Source organism: Chrysochloris asiatica, unplaced genomic scaffold (assembly GCF_000296735.1).
Source record: "Chrysochloris asiatica unplaced genomic scaffold, ChrAsi1.0 scaffold00140, whole genome shotgun sequence".
Lineage (NCBI taxonomy): Eukaryota > Metazoa > Chordata > Mammalia > Afrosoricida > Chrysochloridae > Chrysochloris > Chrysochloris asiatica.
In genome coordinates this window covers 6,840,352-6,859,971 of record NW_006408658.1, presented here as the reverse complement: position 1 = coordinate 6,859,971, position 19,620 = coordinate 6,840,352, and the positions used below count along the sequence as shown (strand labels likewise).

The following is a 19,620-nucleotide window of genomic DNA, read 5'->3' as shown; positions in this document are numbered from 1 at the left end:
CACTGCGGGTTTGCAGGGTCTGGCTTCCATGAGATCTTGGGGTGAGGGGTGGGGAGGAACCCCGTTTAAAAATGTATCACCTGTTTCTAGAAGGGCCTAGGACATTGTAGGGACGCAAATACTTTCGTTAAAATTATAAATTAATGAATTTATGTATCCAAGCAATAAAGTGAGGCTGAAGAGAGGGGCAGAAGCGGCTTAAAATAACCAAGTTATTATCTGGAACATTAGCCGACCCATTTTCCAACACTGACTTCAGTTGCCAGGGGTCGCTGTGAGGAACCCATTCAGCGGCACTTAGCAACAAACGTCCTGGTAGGGTGCTGTACGATAAGCACTGGACTGGTAAATACAAGGTCGTTATTCAAACGCACTAGCTGCTCTAAGGAAACCCTATACAAGGTCCTTACAAGTTGGAACCCAATAGGGCATTTTTAACAATAAAACAACAATGCAGAGCCTCCTGGCAGCTTTTTCCGCAAGAGTTGAAAAGCAAATACAGTAGAAAGAACAAAAAGGCGGAGCTAAATGGGGCCATTGGGGCGGAGTCGGGGGGGGGAGGGGGGAAAGGGCACGGAGTGGGCGTCGCAAATTTCTTCCCCTTTACGTAACGAAGGTGTGTCAACGTCACATCCGGTCAGATGGGCGGGAGCGGGAAACTAAAGAAAGGAGAGGACGCATGCGTTTGGTGTGTCCCACGATTTAGGCGGGTTCTTCCGCTCAGGCAGATAGAAGTGCTTCCGGGTCGCTACGGTCTGCCGCCTACGGGCGCGGTAAGTAGGAAAGCAAGTTGTAACCATTGTTTCTATGTCCCTTTCTTCTTCTTTTCCTCAGAGAAACCCAGTTCACTTGACCTTTCGCCTCAGGAGCTCCCAGTTCCCATTTACCCGTATAGACCTCTAGCTAATTGGCTGCTTCCTCGAGACTAAACCACACCCTACCATCATAAATTCCGTCATTTATTGATGTCACTTCCGGTCACCCGTCGTTTCTTCCTGCCAATTGGCCCTTCCTAGACCTGATTGTTTTCTCAATGAACAACTCTATAAGGGTAAATTCCTGCCCTAGTCCCGCCCCTGTCCTTTCCCTGTTGGTCAACCCCACGATCGTTATCATTGTGAAAGACACCTGAAAGAAAAGGCGGTGTCTCTTCGGCTGTATTTTGGGCTTTAGGAGAAATGGTCTCTGTTCTTTCAGTTTACTCTTCTGGGAGGTGAGAGTGACTGTTGTCCCCGATGAGTGGGGATGGCAACCGAGGTCTAGAAGAGGAGAGCGGATTTCCCCGAATCGGTCACATGAATCAGAGCAAAACCAGAAATAGACATAGGTTCTTCTCTCCTGCTCGTTTACCATAGTGCCCGGCCCGGATCCCTTTTCCTTAGTTCGGAACTCCCATGTACAGTGTACAATTGTTGCCTCTGGGCCTCAGTTTTCACATCTGTGAGCTGATGAGTTTTAATTCAGACCCTCAGACCATCCTGGTGTGCTTCCTCAGCCTCTCAATTAAAGCTGAATTTACTTAATTTTATTCACATACATGTTCATCCATTCGATCTCCCATCTATTTGTTTACATATATATTCATTTACTTAGGGCTTCTAAAATATTTAACTGCACCCCTCCTTGCACTTGGCACGTCCCCACCCCCCATTTAGCTGTGGTTCATGAGAGGTGATTTAAAGTCCCAGGTTTCTGACATTGGGTGGGTGTGTGGTATGGATCATTCAAAAAGGTTTATAGTGTTTAATTTTGGAATTTCAATCTCCATTCTGAATTCCTGTCTGTACACTTGCCTCCCAGTCTCTTTTTCAATCCATTGTTTTACTTAGGATAACTGAAGTCTCAGAGAACTTCAGTGACTTGGCCAAGGTCAGCCAGCTAGTAAATGATGAAGCCAGGACCCAAACCTTCCCTCATTCCCAGAGGGCAGAGCTGCTTCCCTTTCTACTATACTCCATCCTCAAATCAAGTAACAACCAAAAAAACACCTCACATCTGAAAGTTGGATTTACCTGATCTTTTCCCTCAGTCTAGGAGCCATGTCTACTTTGTTTCCCTCACTCTTTCCTCGTGTGACGGAGACACTTTGGTTTAATTTGGATCGACCCTGTGTGGAGGAGACAGAACTGCAACAGCAGGAACAGCAGCATCAGGCATGGGTGAGTGAAAATCTAGCTGGGTAGGGACACAGCCCTGGAAACCTCAATCATAGAACCTCCTCCACTGGACCGTGACCTACCCAGTCTTGCTCTGCAGAGGCTTTTAGCACTAAGCTAGGAAGAATCAAGTTGGAAGCCCGGGGGGGTGGGCCTAGGTGCTCATCATTGCCCTGTCCTGAGTTGCTGAGGGACCATGGGACCTCTGGACTAGATTGGAACCTCAGGTTTATGACACTCATCCCAGGCTCATGTTCCTAAAACATGGTAAATAATAATTTTGACTAGTTCTTGAGGATCTAACAAATGTCATATTCTAGGCTGATATTCTTTTATTTCACCCTCCCCAAATTTCTATGAGGAAACCAAAGCCCAGAGAGTTTTAAGTAGTTGGATCAAGTTCATAGTGACAGATGACAGAAAAAAAAAGGGGATTGGATCTTCTAAAAACTAGAAGAAAATGTTTCAACACACTTGGAGGTCTTCTTGGGGACAGAATGGGCCAGTCCCATGCTTCTGATCTTCCCTGATTGGTCCCTGGCTCTGCTCCCCTTCTCCTTTTGGCCATAGCTCCAGAGCATTGCAGAAAAAGACAACAACCTGGTACCAATTGGCAAGCCAGCCTCAGAGGTGAGTGGTGCCACCAAGTGTGGCTGGTTGGGGCCCAGAGTGGTCCAAGGCTCTGCTTTAATATCAAAGTACCTGCCTCTAGTCCCAGAGCAATCTGGGTGAAGGCAGAAAGAGGAATTAGAGGGGTTGGGCACTGGGGACAGTGGAGGGACTGGTCTCTTATCCCCAGTTCTAAGATCCTGCTGCTAGATCTGAGGTGGGCAAGGTTGGAGAGTTGGGGATCAGTCACTGGTCCCAGAGAGGGGCTCTAAGTGGGTCAGTCCTTGAACAGGTCTAAGCAGACTTACGAAGGCCCATAGGCTGTCTTCTACCCCACCAGCACTATGATGAGGAAGAGGAGGAAGATGATGAAGATGATGAAGATAGTGAGGAGGACTCAGAGGATGATGAGGATATGCAGGATATGGATGAAATGAATGACTACAATGAATCACCTGATGATGGAGAGGTCAATGAGGTAGGCAGGGGTGTGGAGGGAGGACCTCTGCTCCTGGACTCCTTCCCCTAACTTAATTGGTGGCCTTGGGCCTGGGCTGGCTGGGCAGCTGAGGCCCCTTCCCACCCACACCAGCCTCCTCTTCAGGTGGACATGGAAGGCAACGAACAGGATCAGGACCAGTGGATGATCTAGGTAGACAGGGCAAGAGGATCCTCAAGGAGATCCCAGGCCAGCCCAACCCACCCTGCACCCCGTACAGAACCAGTTGATAGTCACAGTGCCTGAAAGCTTAACTTTGGACACCTCCATAGCTGCTACCAGGACCTGGGCCCCTGGGCCTCTCCCAGGCCATCAGTCTGCACTTGAATCCACAAGGCCTGAGTCCACCGCTTCTTCCAGCCAATACCCTTCTCTTGGCTGCCAGGTCTGGTCTAGTTCTAACTTTCTTTAATAAAGACACAGGACTGATTGATTTTTTTCCCCCACTTGTCTATTAGTCCCAGAGGACTCTAGTGTCTTCTTCTGGGTTTGGGGAGAGGACACTGAAGAGTGAGACCCAGTTGGCCAGGTAGATTGCGGGGAGGGGAAGGCTTGTATGCTGTTTCCTTTGGCCAGCTTATACCCAGCCTCTCATGCGGGGCCTCTAATTGCTGTCTCCTCTGATCCCACCCAGAGTGACATGGGCTGGGGAGGGGTAGATTTCTGAGGGACAGAGTTTGGAGGCCCCAAAGTTCTCCCAGTCACCTCTCTTAGGGTTAGGAGAGAGGATTAAGTCTCAGAGGTTGTCAGGGGCTCATTAGGAAATTGGTCACAGAGCTGGGTTGGGATTTCAGGGCTTTTGTTTCTTAGTCCATGACTCTCTGGAAGGAGGAGACCAGTGGGACCAAGAATCCTGACAGCACTTGGTCCCTGAGGTCCTGAGCCCCACATGTGTCAGACCATAAATAGGGAGTATAGGGGATGTTTTAAGGTCCTTGTTGGGTAGGTGTATGGGGGCAGCAGTAAGTACCCCTGGGCCTATGCCTCAGCCAGGTCCAGCATAGGTGAGCTGGGCTATGCCATCCTTGATGGCAGGGAAGTCCGGGAGGCTGGCATGATGGAGACGGCAACGGTAGCGGCCACAGCTCTTAGCATACTGGAGGAATCGGGGTGCACCAGGGAAGAGCACATGGTCAGCCAACACAGTAGCACCAGCTGACATCAGAGCATGGGCCTCCAGGAGTTGCAGGTCCCGCAGGTAATACCGAGGCCGGTGTGCCAGGAGCACCAGCTCTCCACGGCTCAGCCCATGCTGCGTTCGCAGGCGTGGAATCACCTCCTCTGAGCTACCCACGATGAGCTCCACCTGGGGATAGGGAGAGCTGGAGGTAAGCAGGGATGGATTGCTCCCCTATCCTAGTCTAAACCAGGATCTGGCTTATTTCATGCCAGAGTGTTCTCACTTTTCCTCTGGTCTCATGACCCAAAAGTCCAGGAACAGCATTGTGATTCCCATTCTGCTGTGAAGAAGCTGAGGCTCAAAGGATAAGTGATTTGCTCTCAGCCACACAGCTAACAAGAGGAAGGGTTATGATTGGGACCCACATGTGCCAGACTCCAGAGACAATCTTCTTAACTGTTCCTGTGTCACTGAAAATATGTGCAAATGACTTGGTATAGGAGGACATGAGTTTATCCACCCTCCAGGATCAGTGCCCCCAAATGAAGCTGCTTTCTTTCCCCTAGGTGGGATCTCTCACAGGGGAGGCTTGGCGAGGGCGAGGCCTGGAGTGGGAGAGAAGAAACTAGGGTTGGGGAAGTGGGGGCTGACCATGTGCTCGTTAAAGCCAGCCAGGCGGATGAGTTTTTCAGCCACTGCTGCTGTGCGTGGGTCCCGCTCCACAGTGAAAAGGCGGCCACCAGGAGGTAAGGCACAGGCAATAAGCAGCGTGGAGTATCCACAGTAGGTTCCCAGCTCTAGCACACAGACAGGAGCCTTTTCTTCCACCAGCCGTGTCAAGATCTGGCCTATAGGGGAGAGATAGCTGTTGCAAAAGACCTGAGAGTGGTTGTTAGGCCCCTAAAAGAAAGGGATCTCAAATGCCTACCTGCCTTACTACAGCCCCCAACTGGGGTATCACCTTTCTCTTGGACAATAGCCCTAGCTGCCCGATGGTCCCCCTGTTCTCTCCAAGCTTGCCTCCTCCAGTCTAATCTTCATACCAGCCACTGAAATCATTCTAACAAATCTCACCAAATCACACTCTAGCTTCCATGATTCTACAGGCCTATGCAATTCTACAGGCTGGTTTTCAGGGCCTTTTAGGACCTGATACTATCCTAACTGTCCAGCTTCAGGTCTTGACTTCTACCTGTAGCTTATACCTCAGCCATCCCAAACAACTAACTGTCCAGAATTACCTCTTCTGGGTTCATGCAACATTTGTATATGTGGTTGGCTTTGTTCTTCCCTACCCGTAGCCCTATTTGCTTGGCCAACTTAAAAGTAGTACTTCAGACTCAATTCAAATGTTGCTTCCTTTAGGAAGACTCAGAAAAAAGCAACTACCACATCTTTCAGGCTTCTGAGGGCCCTTTGCTAGAATTCTTATTTAATTCCTCCTTGTATTGTTCATTGGAGTTGAAAGAATATCTTAAATAGCACTCTTAAAGCACTTGTGCCTAAGAGCTGGGAGTCAGATAAATCCAGGCAGACAGCTACCATGAGGTGGTGGAGGAGAAAGACACAGACATAGATCATTACAAAGCTATGGGATAAATGGCGTGATGGTTATCCCCCTGTATTGTGCCATCCTTTGAGGCCAGAATCTGTGGCTCATTCATTCCTTCGACCTCTACTTCCTAAGCACCTAACTTGTGCCTTGTACAAAACAGGTGGCAGTAAATGTTTGCTGGATAGATAAATGAATGACTAGTACAGCCTCATTTCAGATGAGAAAAAGAAACCCAGAGAGTAAAATCTGCCCAATTCACATAGGCCAGGGCATACTCTAGATTTCTTGCCTTCATCTTAGAGAAGCTTCTTGGAGCAGAAGGCTAGAGAACACTGACCTTTGACAGGCCCCAAGTGGCCTAGGTATTCACAGTGGTTGCTCCAGTAGTCCAGGGCTGCAACAATGTGACCAGGGTCCCCAGGCAGAGCATGGGTGAGTACGTAGCTGAAGGCCCGCTCCTCAATCCGTAGCCCTGACAGGCAGTCTCGGAGACTTCTCAGCAAGACTGTGCGTACCAGCAGTCGGAAATGGTGCCGGTACCGCACTAGGAGTGTCACCACCAATGGCAGAAAGGCTAACGCAATGGCAGGAGACATGGTCCCCACCTGGGTCTTGGGGTGGGATAGATGGATGGAGGGAAACCCACACTCACCAATTGCCTGTCATGTATACAATTATTATCCCCTGTATCCCCTTTAAAGGTTTCCTCTACAAATGTGTACACAAACACACCCCACACATCTTTCCCTCAATCAGCTCTCCTTTTTAGGGTACCCCTATGAGGGATTGGTACTTAATTCTTTTCTATGCCCCAGACCCAGACCAGCCTACCTTTCCACCAGATCTGGTATTTGCATGAACCCTGGTGGTGGTGGAAATTAAAAATGCAAGTGAGAGAGTGTATGAAAAGTGTGAATGAGTGGGTTTGAGGTGGTGTGATTGGGAACCCATAATTAAGGGCCCTTCTTACCTGGGCTGGAGACTCCTGCTTGGGGAAGACCCCAGAGCACAGGCAGAGGGACAGTCCTTGGCCTGGGGAAGAATCATGAGGCAAGAGGCTAGACCTGCTCTCAATTATTGATGCTGAGGCTGCTGCTGTCACCTGAGATCTGTAGTTCGAGTTACTAGCTCCAGGGACAGACTTGAGCTGCCACCTAGTCTTCAGAAGGAGCCTTCAAAGTACTTTAAAAATGTCAGGGTCTTGATTTGAGGAGTAATAAGAATTGGAAACCCTATACAGGGTTGCTATGAGTTGGAACCAACTCAAGGGCATTTAACAACAATAAAGAGCTACTAGGTGTGGTGACGTCTCCTCCAGTGCCTTGATTCAGAACATGGGAGATGGTGTGAGCCAACGTGATGACCCACCCACTACCTTCCATCCAATTGATTCCAAGTCAGCAACCCTATAGGACAGAGTAGAACTGCTCCATAGAGTTTCTGAGACTATAAATCTTTATAGACAGACTCATCTATGGAGCCACTGGTGGGTTTGAAAAGCCAACCTGCAGCCCAACACTTAACCCCCTGTGCCACCAGGTCTCCTTTTAAAGTGAAGAGGAGATTACTCATTAATTCAAAACTCGTTTTCTTTAAGCAAGTGCAGGGATTTCCGTCTCAGAGAAGAGTTAAATTCTACTCAAGTCCTCCAAGAACCCCCAGTTTGGTAGAAAAGACTGACCCAGGAACAGAGAATACAATAGTGTGAGTATTAGATTAGATGTCAGCACCTCAGAGAGTACTAGGATTTATTGCTGCTTTGTTAACTGCTGCATATCTGGATAGAAGAATGCCTGGCACTGGATATTTGTTGAGTTAATAAATGACTTAACATTGAATAGAAATTAAATACAGGAAGTGGGAGGTCCCCAGAGAACGGTGTCAGAGAAGGTAACCAGGAGGATATTAATGTGTGTATTGAAGCCAGAAGGTAGGTCTGGGGAGACAATGTGTAGGGCTCATATCAAAGTCCAGGAAGTCAATCAGGTGTCAGGTTCTGCAAGATCTTGAAAGAGACTTGGACTTAGTATTTAGGGCTGCAGGAATTCGCTGGAGGGTTGTTTGAGAAACGAGATGGTCAACTTTTGTGTATTAGATGACGGAAGGACAGAATTGAATGGAACTGTCTGGGAGTAGGATCAATGAGGCTGCCTCCATCTCCGCTATCAGGAACGAGCTCCTTTTTTTTTTTTTTTTTTTTTGCTTCATGAAGGAATAAGGTCGCTTCTCCAGTCATATCCCTAGGTCAGATTGGAAATTTCGTTGGGCGTCAAACCCTCTAATATTTTCATCTGGTCTTGTGTATGTGCACACAAACTGAGCCCTTTACACAGCATTTAGAAGAGCATATTAGGACCGTATTTAGGATAAAAGTTCGTTCTCAGGTCCAGAAAGGTGGCCTCAAAGCCACATGATCAAATAGTATGAATTGCAGGCAGCATTTTCAGTTCGTAGTGGAGATAGAAGGTACTGGGAAGTCGGGTAAGTCATATGATCTGCCCCTCCCTTTCCTCCGAGGCCTCACATGTTTCACTTCTAGTCGCACAGGGCGAGCCCACTCATTGGTTGGTGATAATCACGCGGGAGTCGGGACCGGAAACGGGTCTGCGGAGCCTGTCCGAGACGGAGGCGAAGAGACTCAGGGAAGGACTAGGCTCGGAGGCGGGTGTTCGCTGGTGGCTGGCAGGCAGCCTTATGTCATGTGACCGGAAGGATTCCTGACGGACGCCGTCCCTCCTCGGCGCCGCCTGAGCGCCCGGCCTGACCCCGGCCATGGGGTGCTGCTACAGCAGCGAGAACGAGGACTCGGACCAGGTGCGGCCGCGGCGGGCGGGGCTCGGGAATGAGGGCTGAGACCTTAGGGCATGGGGCCAAAAAAAAAAAATTAAAATTCTGCAGAAGGTGAACCGAACTGCAAGGCTTACGAGTACGGCGGCCCAAAGGGGCCAGATTACAAGAGGGATCGCTGGGCCTGACCCTTATCCCTGTTGAAGTCCCAGCTCTACACAGTCTCCGGGTGTTTGTAAAGGCAGCCCCCGGTCTTTGTTTCCAATCCTTACTCCTTCCCCTGTCTCACACCTTGACAACATTAAGGAGCCTCTAAGAGAGCCCCTGGGAAGTACTTCTTTCCCAACTTATGTGCTTTCTTTGTTCCTGCTTGTCTTAGACATTGTGAGTCCCGTTGCAGTGATAGGTAAGTTGTGGCTCAGAGTTAGCATGTCTCGAGATAAATCAGTATTTTTCTCCTCCGTCCCGGTGTGGCTCTCTAAGATAGCACTGAACTGCTAACTGTAAGGTCGTTGGTTCAAATCCACCAGCTGCTCCTTGGAAATCCTATATAGACTTGCTGAGTTGAAACTTACCTAACGACAAAGTTACAGCTGGCCTTGGAGTCAGAGAAGGCCTCTTGAAGTTGGTGATATTTGAGTTGACTAGTGAAGGATTTAATAGATACAGACAAAGAGGATATCTGGACAATCGGAAACTTTTTTGGAAGCAACAAACGATTTAGGGGAGAGAAAAGTAGGAGGTGGAGAGCTCATTTGTTACTGAGTATGGTCTGCTTCAGCACTGCCCGTGTGTGGGACTTTAGGGTTCCTCTAACTACAGAGCTTCCTATACTGAGAATTTAGCAGTCAGTCTGACCCCCAGGGAGAAAGGACTAGGCTGGGAGACATACAGTTTTAAATTATCTTTCCCCTTTAGTGGGTTTTCATTTCTTTGCCCTTTAAATCTCTGCCCTGCCTGACCTGACATCTTTTGAGAAGGAAGCGGCCTTTCTACGGATGATGTCTCATCTTTTTTTTATTGCTTGTGTTGTTTTAAGGAGTTCTGGTGTGTCGCTGTAGGATAAGCACTGGACTGCTAACCACAAGGTCCTCAGTTCAAACCTACCAGCTGCTCTTCAGAAACTCTCTACAGGGTCACTGTGAGTCGGAACTGACTCAAAAGCATTTGACAACATTATTTTATAGAACTCTCTAAACCTCAGTTCTATAGTTTAACACATACTGAATACAGGAGGCAACAGAAAGGTTTACAGTAGCTTAGTTTAGTGAGGGGGTCACATTCATAGTTTTTTTTATCAGTGGTAGCTAGAAGTTAGTCTTTTCTCAAAAATTCCCATGAACCTCTTGAATAAGGAATTGTTGTTGGTAAGTGCCATCGAGTCAGTGGATAAGGGATTAAGCTCAGGAAAATGATGTTGGTGTGAGAGGCACTGAACATCCTTAGCACATACTCATATTTGTTAGGCCCTGGGTTAGGTATGCATTATGCCCAGTACCTCTCACTTCATTCCAGTATTAGAGTGGGAGACACGATCTCTGCCTACTAGGAGAGCTGTAGCCGCATGGAAAATTATCTCTTAAAGCAAAGTGTGGACTCTTGCAAGGAATGAGTCAAGAAGAGTTAATGACTTCTGAGACACAGCATATCAGCTTCTAGCAGACAAGGAAATCCAGACTTGCTACTGTCCTGAAATCTCCACCTTTCCCTCGTGTTTCTAACCCCCTAGTGAAGGCACTTGGCCAGTGATTTGAGGCTCCATGTGGCAAAGACCTACTGACTTGGTCTTCAGATCATAACTATTTACTGTACTGTTGTCATAGGTGTAGGGGTTCTGACCCCAAAACCCTCCTTTCAACTTTTGGGAAAGCTCCTTTCCCATTTTCATCTCTGCCTCTTTATTGTAATTAAAAGAAAAGTACAACACATTACAGTTTCCAAAGGACTTTTACAGTTACCCCATTTGACTTTTGCTGTATATGTCATATGGAGTCCTGGTATGGTGCAGTAGGTTAATGTCCCAGACTGCAAAGCCATTTGAATTGTAAGATTGGTGGTTCTAGCTTACCAGCTGTTCCTTGGAAACCCTATACAGGGTCGCTATGGGTTGGAACCGACTCGACGGCACTTAACAATAATAACAACATACGTGTGATATAAGTATACATTGAGAAAACTGAAAAAAGTGATTTAGCCAAGGATACCAACTGAGAAGTGGCATAGCCAAGATTTTGTGATGTCAGGCCATTGTGCCAAGCCAGGACTGGATTACCCAATATGCAAGGTAAGCCTGGGCTTACTTGTGCTTATTTACTAATCTTTGAGGAAGAATTTTACATTTACAGTCTTACCACAAAGATGTGTTGGAAAACACAGAAAATGCTCACTACAGATTAATAGGTAAGCCCATGCTTACTTTGCTTATGCTTACTTAGGTACTCTGTCCCTGTTGAAGATTGTAAATTTGGAAACTTTTTGATTATGTAGACAAGTGCAGTAGGAGCAGAATCTTTGATATGATAAATAAATGTGAAATTATTCACTATAGATTAGTAAGCACAAGTCTGCATTCACCATGCATATTGGGTAATCTGACGCTGGGCCAAGCTGTCTTTTCTAGTCATGCCTACAGATAACACGGATAGTTCTGGGCAGGCCATACGAGTCTGTACTAGAGTAAACAATGAAATGCTTGCTTCTGGGTTCCATGGACTTGAGAACAAACAGTGATGCTCCCTTGCTTCTGCCAAGCTCCACTGGGCATAGAATGACCTCTTCTGGGAGCCACGTAGGTCTGCTGTTAAGTGCTGTTGAGTGGGCTCTGATTCAGTGACCCTGTATAGGGTTTCCAAAGAGCGGCTGGTGAGTTTAAACTGCCCTGCTCTATAGGAACATTTGTCTGAGATGGGGCTAGGGGAAGGAAAGACACACAGACACACAGGAAGCAAACTCAGGCCTCACTAGGAGCCAGTTTTCTTTAGAGATAGTTTTATCTTTGGCAAGTATTTTGTTTTTCCAGCCTTAAATTCTGAGCCTGTTTTTGGGAAGAAGGAGGGTGTCTAGGAGTTTAGAGATGAAGTGAAGAGAGAAGCCCACAACTCATCTGTCACATGCTGTTGGGAACTGGCTCAAACTGTTGATAACCTTGGGCAGGAGGAAGTGTTGTTAAGTACAGTGGAGTCAGTTCCGACTCATAGTAACCCTGCACAGGGTTTCCGAGGCTGTAAATCTTAATGGGAGCAAAACGTCTCATCTTTCTCCTGTGGAACTGCTGGTAGTTTCGAACTGCCGACCTTGAGGTTAGCAGCCCAATTCGTAACCACTATGCTACCAGAGCTCCTTAGGAGGAAGTGTAACCCTCAATAAAAAGAGTTGAGAGCACTGGGGGCCTGGGAGTCTGCAATAGGAAAGTCTGGTAGGAACTGAAATAGCTCTGGGTGGAGCATTGAGGAGTCGGGTGGTCTGGCACACAGGGTGTGCCAGATGGATCCCCCACCCCCGCCAATCTTTGGCTTTGTCCTGAGCACCCTGCTTATGACATTGATAGATAACCAGCAGATCTGTGTATCCAATTTGTAGTTGACACAGCCAGCAGGGATTTGCAGCTCCTAGGGTCATATGTAGGAAGATTGCTGTGATTAGAATTAAGGACTAAAACAGGACAAGAAGAAATACATGAAGAATTATATAGGGCCGGAAGACTTGGTTTGGACCCTGGTCAGGTCCAGGGGTTATGATTGTCAGAGTAGACTGGCAGTAAGAGGGCTACTGAAAATAAACGAAGCTTCTCAGGCCACATTAATGGAGGTGGTGGCTTGGCAAGGGAGGGAACAGCTCCACTGTTCAGCTCAGCTAAGGATATACCAGGTGTACTCAATTTGGTTCTGAGAATCATATACAGAGGAGAGAAGAGGAGAGACCTGAAAGTAGACGGACCTGCCCACAAGAATCATGTTACTTGGCGTCTGGGGCGCTGGTTCCTGTCATAATTTGAGGAACTCTTTGAGAGGCTGGACTGGTTTTCCCTCAGTGCCTAGGGCTTTATCTGGTTGCAGACAGCTTGCTGGAGATTCTGGCTATAGGACAAGGAGAGCCATTTTCGGACTTCTGACTTGATCCGTCTTTCTTCTAGACCATACTGTCATCTTGGTTTTTCCTACCTCCTGTCTTCCAGCCTCCAGTATCCTCTCTCTACTGCATGCTGGACTGTTTTCTGGAGCTCCAGGGCTGCTGCTGAAGCCTCTGTTTAGAACTACCAATGGCTCATGGACCATTTTGTCCAGGCCAAGCCCTTCTGTCTACCTTTTCATGGTATCTGGGACCTTCTTGGTTCTACTCTAGTTTATCCTAGAGCACCAACTCAGTTGAGTTTTTATGGGTAGGTAGGAACTGAGTCTTATTTATACTCCACAAAGTTGAGTGCTTTGGATATTCCTATTAAAATATCATTGCTGCTAAAAGATCAGAGCTTGGCTGAGAGGGGAGCCGCAGGAAACACTGGTTGGATCAAGGATTCTGAGGATGACTTCTCCGTGGTCTCTCCTAGGACCGAGAGGAACGGAAGCTGCTGCTGGACCCTAGCAGCCCTCCCACCAAAGCTCTCAATGGAACTGAGCCCAACTACCACAGCCTGCCTTCTGCACGCACAGATGAGCAGGCTCTGCTCTCCTCCATCCTCGCCAAGACAGCCAGGTGAGCCTCACAGGACCAAGCCTGGGCAGAGCTCCTCCATCCAGGTTCAAGGTGGGAATCAAGGGAGTTAGGGCCAGGACATGGGAACAAGGTCAATGGGGAGCAGTGTCTCTGGGCCCAACCCTGCTCCACTGAGCAGGCAGGGTCACTGGTATCAGATAACCCTGGAGTTGGCACCTGGCAGTGAATTCTGTTTGTCCCTCTTGGAAGCACCTGTCACGTCCATTCTCTCTCCTCCTCCCAAAGCAACATCATTGATGTGTCTGCTGCAGACTCCCAGGGCATGGAGCAGCATGAGTACATGGACCGAGCAAGGCAGTACAGGTGAGCACCCGGCTAGCTTGGGTCCCTCAGACTACTACAGCTCCTGTCTTCCACCCCTGATCCTGCTTTGGAGCCTGGACCCAATCCATGTTCATTTGGGTACAGCCCAGGAGACCCATAAACCACTTGGGTGCCTCTGTAGATGTTTATATCAGCTATGTTTGCCCTATCATACTCTGAGGACAATGAAGTTCAGGGTGGTGGGTTCACTGAATCTGTGATGAACAAGAGGACCCCTGTAATCCTGCTTCCCTCCCTCTTGGGTAGCAACCGCTTGGCTGTGCTCAGCAGCAGCCTGACCCATTGGAAGAAGCTGCCACCGCTGCCATCTCTTACCAGTCAGCCCCACCAAGTGCTGGCCAGTGAGCCCATCCCCTTCTCCGACTTGCAGCAGGTGAGCCACCTCTTTTGTCCATCCCTTCATCCCATCCCTCTTTAGGTGTGGTAGAGGGTTCACCCTTTTCCAAAGGTGGTAGGAAATGGGGTTGGGAGGGTTAGTACTTTGTGGGGCTCTGCTCAATCACAATTCACCTTTTTATGTCCTGTCCCTCCCTCCTATTTTATTTTTCTCCTCTTTGTTCCCTTTGCTTCTTTCTCTCTCATCCCTACCTTTCTCTTTTGCTCCTGACCCCCTACCCACCTTTCTCTGTTCCTTTTCTCCCCGGCCCCTTCTCAGGTGTCCAGGATAGCTGCTTATGCCTACAGTGCACTTTCTCAGATCCGTGTGGATGCAAAAGAGGAGCTGGTTGTACAGTTTGGGATCCCATGAAGAGAGGGGCTCCTTGGACAGCTATTTCTTCTCTCTTCACCTCGTCTCCACCTCACCTCCCCTGGCCCCTAGCCTCACTGCAGCACATACAGTACCCTAACCTGCTACTAATCCTGGAGAACAATGTGGAGGAGGAGAGTGAGGCTGGAGGCCTGAACAAGTGAGGATGGAGCAAGGGAGGGTAGTACTGTTTGAAACTGGCCTTTGAAGCCCCAGCCAGGGGTGGTGTGAGGCCAAAAGAATGGTAGGTCTTCACAGTCACTGAGAAGGTGGAGGTACCACTCTGGGGGTGATCATCAGGGGCCCTCGGCAGGCCCTTTCCCACCCCTTCTCTGGGCCTCAGATTCACTCCTGTCCTCCTTTCCCCTGACTTGGTGCTTACATGCACCTCACTAGGGTTTGTGACTAGGGTTTGGACGAGCTTGAATTGGAATGAATTCCTGTTTCTAGCACCCTGGGTTTTTACATGTTGGTCTTTTGTTTTCGTTTGTCACCCTCGATAAAGGAAGTGTATTCATCTGTGTACTGATTCCAGTCCCTCTGTCCTGCCTACCACCCTACCACTTAATTCTGGCTACTCCAGTCTGAATGGTGAGGTGGGTGGTGGTGGGCCGTGGAGTCAATTCCAACTCACAGCAACCCTGCATAGGGTTTCTGAGGGTGTAAATCTTTACAAGAGCAGAAAGCCTCAGCTTTCCCCCATGGAACTGCCGGTAGTTTCGAACTGCTGAACTGTGAGGTTAGGAGCCCGACTCGTAACCACTATGCTATCAAAGCTCCTTAGTGAGGTTTGAGGAAGGGCGAATAGAGGAGATAAGGGCTGAGGCTTTCCAGGTGAGACTTGGCCTTAGCTAATTTCAAATTTTATGATAGAAGACTGCTGGTTCTTCAGTGATGGGAACACTGTCAAAGCTGGAAAGACTTGAATCTGGGATGGCTGTCAATATTGGGGGCCTTGCATCAGGCTCTGTAGAATTTCTAGCAGCCAGGGAGCAGTGGGCAGGCATTGGCCAAACCAGTTCTCTTGGGAGCACTTGCTCTGGCGTCAGCATACAAATGTTTCAAGCAGAAGAATCTTGTCATTAATTGAAGTCTTAAGCATAATCCCAAAATATAAGACATAACAGTGGACCTACTTTGATCTGTACTCTGCACTGAGGAGGGTTCACGGATCACAGCCCATCTCTTTGGCCTCCTATCATGGATGCCTCAGGCATCTCTGCAGAACCTGCTAGTCTGTGAAGAGTTCGGAAGTTACTTACCAGCTCTAACCCCATGATACTGTGAGCCTGAGGAGTAAAAAGAGGCCCAGAGAGGCAGCTCTTCTACCTCCTTGTCTCTGAAGTAATACCAGAGTTCTGGACAGTTGCTTGAGTAGGAGGGCATCTCTGCAAGGTACAAGTGACTTCTTATCTGCTGAACAGCTCAAATCATTTATTATCAAATCAAGCTGATCACTTTGAGGTCTTTAGGACTGCTGGGGCCCTGGGAACTCAGAATACATTCTGCTTGATCCGGACCTTCTTGGGCTTGATGTTCATGCGTTTCCAGACTTCAGCTGTGGTACGGTCTGCTTTGGTCACCCCACTGAAGTCAAACGTGGTGATACGGGGCAGGGTGCACAGCACGTATTGCCTGTGGGAAGACTAGGGCTGGGGGCCAGCCCCCCCACCAGAACTCCCTTCCCCTCCATTGCTGCTATTTCTCCTCAACTGCAAGGAATGGAGGGACTTAAGTATAGTTTGGGGAGATTGGGTTTACCCAGACAGACAGCAAGATATACCTTACAGTCTGCTACTCCTGCTGGCCCCAAGGTGGCAGAAGAATGGTCTTGGATTTTTTTCTATCTTTTCCTCAACAGAGCCCAACTCCAGGGACAGGGCACTTACCTATATCCCTTCTCTTCCTCCATGGGATTCCCATGGAGTGTCAGGCTTCGGAGCCGAGGGAGGACAGCCAGTTTATCTACCTCCCCAAGGCGTTGGATGCTGTTGCCATGGAGATAGAGGACACTCAGGTTGAAGAAGGATGTTAGAACCTGTTGGACAAGGAAACCAAAAGCCATGGTGGAAGGGGTCCTGGATCAAAGTTCAGAACTGTCCTGTGGTAGAGAAGGAAGCATTTGGGGAACAACTTGCCCTTAATTATACTGGATGACTTGTAAATCTTTCATTTACTTTTAAGGGGTACAGGGACATTACACAGACATAGAACTGATTCCCAAGTCATGTTCCAGCTCCTTTTTAGTCTACCAGGAATGCTGGACAGGTAGGGGCTATTGTTATTTCCTAAAACTTGAGCCTATTTACCACCTGTCTCTTCCACAGCAGAACACTGCATAAGACTCAGTGGTGCTTAATAATGAGAGCTACCATTTTACTTCAGCCTATGAGCCAACTGAGGTTATTTTACGTCTCATTTAATGCTAACAAAACCTTAGGATACAGGCTAAGCTTTTGGGATGGCAGACAGATTTAGGAATTGGACCTACATCTGTTTGACAATCCCATCCATGGGCATTATATCATGAAACCTTGCTATTTCTTTAGTAACACAGGAAGTGGAGAAGCTAGGGGCTGAACAAGGTGATATCAGGCCCATCATGACTGCTTAATGGGCTGAGAACTCACAGAGTCAATGGAAGTCAGATCATTGAAGGACAGATCAATCCAGGCCAAGTTCTGCGGGTACTCCAGCAGCTGTGAGGCGACCTGGCTGAAGTCTTTCAAGTCATTGAGGATATTGTTGTTCAACCACAGGGACTGAGTTAATGACTTCCCCGACGACTTAGAGTGCCTCAGTGGTCGGAGCCCTGCCCTTGGCTCCTCACTTACCAGATCTGCAGAAAGAGGGAAACTTGGATGTATAGCATTCCTTTCTTGGCTTCGGGAAAGGGAAGAGTTGGGAGGGTGTAGTTGTAACTCAAACTGTAGCTAGAGAGGCTGGCAAGGCCCTAGCCTTGAGCTGGAGCTTAGGGTGACCCTGTGTTAGCTAAGGACCCTGTTCTTTAGCTGTTCAAAGTAAGTTTCTATAAGGACCAAGTATTTCCCATTCAAATTCCTGGTTTTCCAGGTCTTCTTGATGTGTACTGTTTGGATGGGGCCTTTGTATGCCACCCTATGTTGATATGGGGACAAAGTCACTTGTTTTATAGATGAGGAAAGTGAAAACCAGATGATAATAGAATCCAGAATTATATTTACTGATTGTGGTGGCTGTGTGCCGGGAAGTTGGTACTGACCCATAACCACCCTCTGTAGGGTTTCCAAGGCTGTAAATCTTTGCAGGGGCAGTAAGCCTTAACTTTTTTAAAACCCTCAGAGCTTCTTGTGGATTTCAACTGCTGACCTTGAAGTTAGCAGCTCAATGTAACCCACTATGCCAGAAGAGCTTCATTAGAATCTATAAAACTCACTTCCATGTGAAACACTGATGTGTTTCCTCTCTTCCATTAGTATTGAGCACCTACTACATGGCCAGATTGTGGATAGACAATAGTGAACAAAGTGAGGTCATCTGTGCCAGACTCTTGAGTTTGTGCCCTGGAGGAAATCCCTTGGGCAAGTTGGAAGAATTTGGCAAAATAAGTACTAAGTGTATATAGTAGTCATTGAAGTACAAAAGGGACTGGTAAAAAGGGAGAGAGACCAGCTTAGAGAGAGAGAGAAAGGAGACAGCATGGTGTGTGTGTGTATTTATGTGTGTGCGCTCTGCACAAGGTATACAAGGGAAAAGACACCCAAATCATGAAGACCTACAGCAAAGGAGATGATTCCAGTTTTCATTTCAGAAAGATAGAACGTTCTCTGTGAAGCAACTTCAGGAGGCCTTTCACTTCCCCATAGGCATATTCCGGATTTTTACTGTGAAGTACGGATTTTAGAGAGGCGCTAAGACTGAAAGACCAATTTGGCTATTTCCTCAACCAAGAAAAAGGTGAGAAGGACCTGAAGCAAGACAGATGATAGGGATGGAGAACTATTTGGAAGCTACAATCAGCATGTTTTGATGGTTGGCTGGATGTAAAGTAGTATTCAAGAGTGGGACCAGGTTTTTGGTTTGGGTGACTGGGCATTAACTGATGAAGAGTTACAAAAAAGGAACTGGTACAGTCGGCTTTGGTGTGTTTGAGGTGCCCATAATCTGTCCAGGTGGAAAAGGCAAGTAGGTAGTTGGATATGTAGGTCTGAAAGGAGACAATTTGCAAATCATTAGCATAGAGGGTGTACAAGCTGGAGGAGTAGACTGAGAGTCCCCAGGGAAAAAGAAGGGTCAAGGTAGAAAAATCATCTATGAAATGACTTATCAGGAAGGGATAGGGAGAACCAGGAAAGCATAGTTTGAAGATACTCTTATAGATAAGCTTATAGGAATAAGCTTCAAAAGGAGATCTGGTGTGCATGCTATAGGATAAGCACTGGACTGCTGACCGCAAGGTTGGTGGTTCAAACCCATCAGCCGCTCCTTGGAAACCCTATACAGGGTCGCTGAGTGGGAACCAATTCGACCTCACTTAAAAAGTTTCAGAAAGATAGGAAGTCCCTGGTGATCTTGGTGTCAGCTGTTTTAATGAAATGGCAAGGACACTGGGTGGGGGTTAGGGAGCAAAAGCTAGTTCATCAGTGATTTAAGAAAATAAAAGCAAGATGTATAAACAACACATAAAAAGACTGATGAAGATTAGAGAAATTAGGGAAATGGTTGGAGACATTTTAGGACCCATCTTTATAGATGCCTTTCTATCCATCCTTTTGCCTTTTTTGTTATGAGGTCCAGAGAGGATGAACCTTGCCTAAGCTCAGTCAACAGCAATTAGAAACACTGTCTGACAAAAGTGACTACCCCACCCCACCCCACTGTGCCTAAGCCTTTGATTTCTAGTCTAGCGTTGCCTTCAGAAAAGGAAGTATTTAGTATTGCCAAACCTGACCAACATATCATTTCCCCGTAGTTCTCTTTCTGGACACACTAGTCTTCCTTGCCACCCTCAGCCAAAGCTAACGTCCCCTCCTTAGCTGCAGGTCAAGCAGTATCCACCAGAGGGCTCTCTGTCTGAGTCCTGGAGAGAGCTGACTCAGTTGGGGCCTGAAGCGGGGGTGGGGGGGTGGG

General features: G+C 47.8%; 2 protein-coding genes and 1 pseudogene across 4 annotated transcripts in view; 2 read left to right on the top strand and 1 right to left on the bottom strand.

Moving 5' to 3' along the window:
• The first annotated feature begins 2,030 nt into the window (after nucleotides 1-2,030).
• ANAPC15 (anaphase promoting complex subunit 15) lies at nucleotides 2,031-3,417 on the top strand. Of its 2 annotated transcripts, none has more exons than XM_006870261.1 (4): nucleotides 2,031-2,159; nucleotides 2,727-2,786; nucleotides 3,106-3,243; nucleotides 3,370-3,417. In XM_006870261.1, exons 1-4 carry the CDS (start codon nucleotides 2,040-2,042, stop codon nucleotides 3,415-3,417), a joined length of 366 nt encoding a protein of 121 aa, XP_006870323.1. In that variant the 5' UTR covers nucleotides 2,031-2,039. The 2 variants fall into 2 exon arrangements, with proteins under 2 accessions (XP_006870323.1, XP_006870322.1); XM_006870260.1 differs by having other exon boundaries at nucleotides 2,040-2,159; nucleotides 3,358-3,417.
• An 832-nt stretch (nucleotides 3,418-4,249) lies between these two features.
• LOC102836233 overlaps nucleotides 4,250-19,620 on the bottom strand; it is a 19,833-nt pseudogene continuing 4,462 nt past the window's right edge. Inside the window, exons 3-6 of the transcript XR_438765.1 lie at nucleotides 17,142-17,350; nucleotides 16,401-16,549; nucleotides 5,036-5,232; nucleotides 4,250-4,570 (exon numbers count right to left, since the gene is read on the bottom strand). The product of XR_438765.1 is annotated as an uncharacterized LOC102836233 (transcript). The remainder of the gene's footprint in view (nucleotides 4,571-5,035; nucleotides 5,233-16,400; nucleotides 16,550-17,141; nucleotides 17,351-19,620) is intronic.
• On the top strand, nucleotides 8,561-15,030 carry LAMTOR1 (late endosomal/lysosomal adaptor, MAPK and MTOR activator 1). The gene is made up of 5 exons (XM_006870259.1): nucleotides 8,561-8,753; nucleotides 13,273-13,418; nucleotides 13,665-13,742; nucleotides 14,010-14,136; nucleotides 14,419-15,030. Exons 1-5 carry the CDS (start codon nucleotides 8,712-8,714, stop codon nucleotides 14,509-14,511), a joined length of 486 nt encoding a protein of 161 aa, XP_006870321.1. The 5' UTR covers nucleotides 8,561-8,711; the 3' UTR covers nucleotides 14,512-15,030.

What these genes read in the sequence shown, in the direction of transcription:
- ANAPC15 (XM_006870260.1), top strand. Translation starts at nt 2,040, where the DNA reads ATGTCTACTTTGTTTCCCTCACTCTTTCCTCGTGTGACGGAGACACTT. An exon ending in TTGGCAAGCCAGCCTCAGAG is followed by an intron (nt 2,787 to 3,105) that starts GTGAGTGGTGCC and finishes CTACCCCACCAG; the next exon opens with CACTATGATGAGGAAGAGGA. An exon ending in ATGATGGAGAGGTCAATGAG is followed by an intron (nt 3,244 to 3,357) that starts GTAGGCAGGGGT and finishes CACCCACACCAG; the next exon opens with CCTCCTCTTCAGGTGGACAT.
- LAMTOR1 (XM_006870259.1), top strand. Translation starts at nt 8,712, where the DNA reads ATGGGGTGCTGCTACAGCAGCGAGAACGAGGACTCGGACCAG. An exon ending in ATCCTCGCCAAGACAGCCAG is followed by an intron (nt 13,419 to 13,664) that starts GTGAGCCTCACA and finishes CTCCTCCCAAAG; the next exon opens with CAACATCATTGATGTGTCTG. An exon ending in CCTTCTCCGACTTGCAGCAG is followed by an intron (nt 14,137 to 14,418) that starts GTGAGCCACCTC and finishes GCCCCTTCTCAG; the next exon opens with GTGTCCAGGATAGCTGCTTA.